Source organism: Herpailurus yagouaroundi, unplaced genomic scaffold, assembly GCF_014898765.1.
Source record: "Herpailurus yagouaroundi ecotype Mexico unplaced genomic scaffold, PumYag 215, whole genome shotgun sequence".
NCBI lineage: Eukaryota > Metazoa > Chordata > Mammalia > Carnivora > Felidae > Herpailurus > Herpailurus yagouaroundi.
In genome coordinates, this window is record NW_024412446.1 from 6,663,189 (window position 1) to 6,669,128 (window position 5,940).

General features: G+C 44.7%; 1 protein-coding gene and 1 long non-coding RNA gene across 4 annotated transcripts in view; one reads left to right on the forward strand and one right to left on the reverse strand.

Moving 5' to 3' along the window:
• Positions 1 to 127: 127 nt before the first annotated feature.
• On the forward strand, positions 128 to 1,904 carry LOC121017211 (uncharacterized). The gene is made up of 2 exons (XR_005784667.1): positions 128 to 415; positions 1,780 to 1,904. It is a non-coding gene; the product is annotated as an uncharacterized LOC121017211 (long non-coding RNA).
• Positions 1,905 to 3,023: 1,119 nt separating this feature from the next.
• SDF2 (stromal cell derived factor 2) overlaps positions 3,024 to 5,940 on the reverse strand; it is a 9,812-nt gene continuing 6,895 nt past the window's right edge. For all 3 annotated transcript variants that reach the window (XM_040455353.1, XM_040455352.1, XM_040455354.1), the window contains one exon: positions 3,024 to 3,959. In XM_040455353.1, coding sequence (XP_040311287.1) covers positions 3,672 to 3,959 — 288 coding nt within the window. In that variant the 3' untranslated portion in view covers positions 3,024 to 3,671. The remainder of the gene's footprint in view (positions 3,960 to 5,940) is intronic.

Consider the following 5,940-nt stretch of genomic DNA (forward strand, 5'->3'; position numbering starts at 1 on the left):
CCGGTCTGCGCCGCCGCGGGCCGACCAGCCGCACGCGCAGGAACAACACTGGACAAGGAAGCGTTGGAGCGCGTGCACCCCGCCCCCCACAGCCCGCCAGCCAGCCCGCTGTCTCCCTGCCCCACTTCTCCCCGTGACAGCGATCTGGCAGGGCCGACCCGCTGCCTGCGCGAAGTACGGGCGTGGCTCCGGAGGAGGGAGGGCGGACCTCGCGCCGACTGACACAGAGGCCCCGCCCGTGGACCCACCCTTCCGCGCCCGGAAATGCGGGCTTGCAGGAGACCCGAGTCTGAGCCGTACCCTGGCTGGCAACAGACTTCGCTGTCTCATTTCGGCCCGGGAGTTCCACTTTCAAAGCACTTTCCGGAGGCATAGAGTCGGCTTGGCCACTGAAGGCCCGGGCTGAGGGCGCTGCGTAAGTTATACCCCTGGGTCCTACGAAGTAGCTGTCATATCTTACTCAAGAACCTTATCTTAAAATCCTTAAGGAGGAAACCAAGAACTAAAAGACATCAGTTATGGGGTGCCTGGGTGGCTCAGTTGGTTAAGCATCCAGCTTCAGCTCAGGTCATGATCTCACCCTCGATGGGTTCGAGCCCTACGCTGGGAGCTGTGATGACAGCTGGGAGCCTGGAGCCTGCTTCCTATTCTGTGTCTCCCTCTCTCTCTGCCCCTCCCCCACTCACACTCTGTCTCTCAAAAGTGAATATTAAATTTTTTTTTAATAAAAGACATCAGTTAAAATTCCCACCTCATTCTATCCAACAAGGAATGAGTTTTTCATTCATTTTATTATTTGAATACTGTTCTAGTCACTTACTACATATTGACCTGTGTGAGCTTCATTGGACAAGTTTTCAGTGTCTTCTCTGTACAACACGATCTGGGCACTGGGCTGGGGGAATATGACAGAAATAGAGAATATTGTTCTTGCCCCTGAGGAACAAATACTTTATCTGGGAAGCAAACATAATTGCAAGAAATAATTCAGGACCAACTTTATTTTGCCTGTTTCCTTCTCTGTGAAATGAGGAAATTGGACAACATTCCCTTCCAACTCTAATACAGTGATGCTAATACAATAAATACAAACTAAAGAAATTCTAGGGGCGCCTGGGTGGCGCAGTCGGTTAAGCGTCCGACTTCAGCCAGGTCACGATCTCGCGGTCAGGGAGTTCGAGCCCCGCGCCAGGCTCTGGGCTGATGGCTCAGAGCCTGGAGCCTGTTTCCGATTCTGTCTCCCTCTCTCTCTGCCCCTCCCCCGTTCATGCTCTGTCTCTCGCTGTCCCAAAAATAAATAAACGTTGAAAAAAAAAATTAAAAAAAAAAAAAGAAATTCTGAGGACTTCAAAATAAGTACTCATATCCCTTTGCTCTCTCATCCTAATCTCCATAAATACCCTTCAAGATTTTACTTGGACACTTTTCCACTGTTTCAGATAAAGCACCATTTCCAACTTTCACATAGAATCGCCGATAGTTTTTACCCCTCCAACTGGTTTCTTAGTCCTCTTGCCTGTCACATCTCTGCAAAGACTCCATTTGTTTCAAATCCATATTTCTCTCTCAAGCTCTACCGCTCCGCCATCTTCCTTGTAATCTGCTTCCCAGCACGGTAGATTCTGTTAACCCTAAGGGAAGGCCCAATGACTCAGTGAAAACACTGTTCAAGCCATGTAGGGGTTCCTTGCAACAAACCTCCCTACTCTCATTCATCTTGTCCAATCTGTTCCCTTTATTCAGCGGATTCCTAGCATTTCCTTTCTTTTTTCTTCCCAGACTGTCACCATGGAGAGATCTCAAATGATCAATGCAACTGAAGTGGGAAAATGGGGGAGAAGATGGAGATAGAGCCCAACTAGTTCATGGTCTCAACTTACTGAAACAAGTCCTTGTAAAAAACACCAAGCTTTTTAATGTCATGGGCACATACCAGGTATCCCCAAATGTTTAATGTTGAGTCCCCAAAGCAAAGGAGGAAAAAAAAAATCGGTATTTCTTTCTTTTTAAAACATGGGACTCAAGGGGCGCCTGGGTGGCTCAGTCGGTTAAGCGGCCGACTTAGGCTCAGGTCATGATCTCACGGTCCATGAGTTCGAGCCCCATGTTGGGCTCTGTGCTGACAGCTCAGAGCCTAGAGCCTGTTTCAGATTCTGTGTCTCCCTCTCTCTGACCCTCCCCTGTTCATGCTCTGTCTCTGTCTCAAAAATAAATAAACGTTAAAAAACAAACAAACATGGGACTCAAACTCACCACCACGAGATCAAGTCACACCCTCCCTCCATGTACTGAGCCAGTTACCCCCCAAAAAATGTTTCTAAAAATAAAAAGACCTGCTAGTCACTGAAATTCCAGCAGATGGCAGACACTTCTGTTCACCACAACCATGCTTGAAAGACCTAGGAGCAAACTTTCTAGAATTGACCCAGAAACAAAAAGGAAGAAATGAGGTAAGCAGAGAACGAAAGTTTTCTACCCCCCATTCAGAGAAAGATATCCCTACATTTGTCCAAAACAAAGCAGTTATCATCCAAGAGTGAAACACAAGTGTAACACAGTAAAAAAAAAAAAAAAAAAAAAAAAACCACAGCTGGATTCCTATCCTTAAATTATTAGCTTTAAGAATTCACACAGTTGGGGCGCCTGGGTGGCTCAGTCGGTTAAGGGTCCAACTCTTGATTTCGGCTCAGGTCATGATCTCACGGTTCCTGAGTTCAAGCCCTGCATCAGGCTCTGCGCTGACAGCACAGAGCCTGCTTGTTATTCCCCCCCCCCGCCCCCACTCTCTGCCCCTACCCTGCTTGCACTCTCTCTCTCTCTCAAAATAAACTTAAAAAAAAAAAATTCACACAGTTACTAAACCTTTATGTTCTGCATTGGTAAAACTGTTAAGATCTACCCTACAATACCTCTGTGAAAATTAAATGAGGTAAGAACTATAGTACGGTATCTAGTTTTAGCAGTGAATAAATATTGGTTCCTTCTTACTACCCTTAACCCTTTCTCTCAACTGCAGTAACAAATTCAGAGTAAAACATTTTATTGGCTATTTATTAAGCTGTATTCCTTGAGGGTCTTTAGCCATAATTAGTCAAAAATCTAGTAAAACTGAGGTGCTCGGAAAGTGGAAACAGAGAAAAAGTTTGGATGCAAATAAGGCTCTTAAAAGGGCCCACACCAAAGGTTTCCAGCATCTCAAGAGTAGTAGCGGTGACTCTCATAAGACTCAAGGATCAATCAGATTATGAAATAGCACACCTAATAAATGACAACATGATGACTAATAATGAAATTCTTTATCATTCTGGAGAAAGTAGGAGAAAAGTCACACATCAATAATCCATGATGCCAAGCTTCTGAGGAGTAAAAATTTCCCAACTAAGAGAGGTATCTCCCTCAGTTTCTGTTTTATCGATACGAACAAAAAGTATGTGCTCCTTCACCAGCAAGTCCTGTACTCAAAAAGAACTGACCCAAAGTCTGGGAGAACAACCAATTCAAGTGTGAAGGGCTGAAGCTTCCAGCCACAGCCACTGTATTCTGTCATGCATCTTCATCTCAGTGGTGACAAGGCCACTGCCCGGGGAACCTGTGGCAGGGATCCCAAGGTGGAGCAGCAGCAGCAAATGTCATGAACACTGTGCAGTGGCACTGGCTCACAGCTTCCAGACTCACAGCTCTGCGTGATGAGCTTCTGTCTTTAACAACTCAGTGGGCTTCATGAAGATGCCTTCCATGGTTTTCCAGTAGTTGTTCTGGCTAGGCTGGGCCATGCCATGTACCTCTTTTTGCCCACTAATGGGTCGACCGTATTGTTCTCCGGTGACAGACAGCAGAACTTCAGTGGAAGAATGCTTGAACCGCACCTCACCATCCCTCACCCAGTAGGGCCCATTACAGAGCACTGTCCAGTCATCCAGATAATCGCCTTCACCCTCCTCACCAAAAGCGCTCACTTCCTGAAAGACACAAAGGGTTGCAATATTAGCATGACTGACACATAGGCTCGGAAAGGAGACAGAGAGGGAATGGGAAGAAAACTAAGGCTACCCAAGGTGAAAAATAAGAGGCTTTCCAGGGTTATTTAAAAATAAAAAGACGTGGGGCGCCTGGGTGGCTCAGTCAGTTGAGCGTCCGACTTCGGCTCAGGTCATGATCTTGCGGTGTGTGAGTTCGAGCCCCACGTTGGGCTCTGTGCTGACAGCTCAGAGCCTGGAGCCTGCTTCGGATTCTGTGTCTCCCTCTCTCTCTGCCCCTCCCCTGCTCATGCTCTGTCTCTCTCTGTCTCAAAAATAAATAAAAACATTAAAATAAATAAATAAATAAAAAGACACAAAGGACATGAAATCAGTTGCCCTAGGATTATGTTCCAAACACTTACTTTACAAGAAATCCAATGCTTGCCTTATGTTTTCTATTACAGTCTTACTCTTGTTCTTTGACTTGAAGTATTCCTGCCCCACTCCCTTAACTACATTTTAAGTGACCTGGTAAGCAACACAAGTTACAAAGGCCGATGGGCTCTGGAGACTGGCAGACCTTGAACCCCAGCTCCATTCCTTCCTGTGTAACTCCTCTGAGCCTTCATTTTCTCATCTAAAAAATGATGACAGTATCACATTATAGAATAATTGTAAGAACTAAATGAAATAATAGAGTAAGCGATAGCAGTCTCTCTTCCACTTCTCTCCTAATCCCATTCCCCTTAAAGCCAAATATTCAGAATTTCTACTGCAATAGAAAAGTTACAGGGGCATCTGGGCAGCTCAGTTGGTTAAGCATGTCCTTTTTTTTCTTTAATTGTTTAAAAAAAAAGTGTTAATGTTTATTTATGTCTGAGAGCGAGAGAGAGCACAAGCAGGGGAGGAGCAGGGACACAGAGACGAAGACACAGACTCCAAACCAGGGTCCAGGCTCTGAGCTGTCAGCATAGAGCCTAATGCAGGGCTTGAACTCACGAACTGCAAGATCATGACCTGAACCGAAGACAGATGCTCAAGTGACTGAGCCAACCAGGTGCCCCTAATTTTTTTAATGTTTAGTCATTTTTTGAGAAAGAGAGAAAGAGAAAGCGTGAGTGTGGGAGAGGGAGAGAAAAAGGGAGACAAAGAATCTGAAGCAGGCTACAGGCTCTGAGCTGTCAGCACAGAACCCGATGCGGGGCTCGAACTCACAAACCACAAGATCATGACCTGCATCAGGCTATGTGCTGACAGCTAGCTCAGGGCCTGGAGCCTGCTTTGGATTCTTTGCCTCTTTCTCTCTCTGTCCCTCCCCCTTTCGCGCGCTTTCTCTCAAAATAATATTTCTTTAAAAATAAATAAAAATAAAAGATTAAATAAATAAATAAACAAACAAATAAAACAGTCATTTGGAAACAGAGTCTGTAAGACTAAAGGCAAAAGGAACTACACATAATTAACAATTCTACTATACTTGCATATGGAACTGAACAAGTAATAACTAACACTGGTGGGAGCCAGATTATCTGTTAGTGTGGAAATTTACAAATAAGTAAAGAGAAGAGGCTAAAATGACTTAAGTGGTAATGGATTATATATAGTTGGAGATGTCAGTAGGAACTCATGTTTAACATAATACAGATACAGGTCCTTACACATATAAACATTTAGTAATACATGGATACATATACACGTTTCTTTGTCAGGTGAGAAGGCCTAAAAGATCCAACACACCCCAGTAGCAACAAACTCATGTAAGAGCTAAGATCATGGTTTCTAATATCATCCTCCGATAAAAGGAAACAGACCTTCTTGGAGGAATAGCTGATTCTAAGGACTGGGGCAAGAAATATACAAGATGAAAAAACTAAAAAGAAATATACAAGATGAGCCTAGAATATCTGAGTGCCAGAAAGAAAGGACAGTTTAAAACACACACACACACACACACACACACACACACACACACACACACACA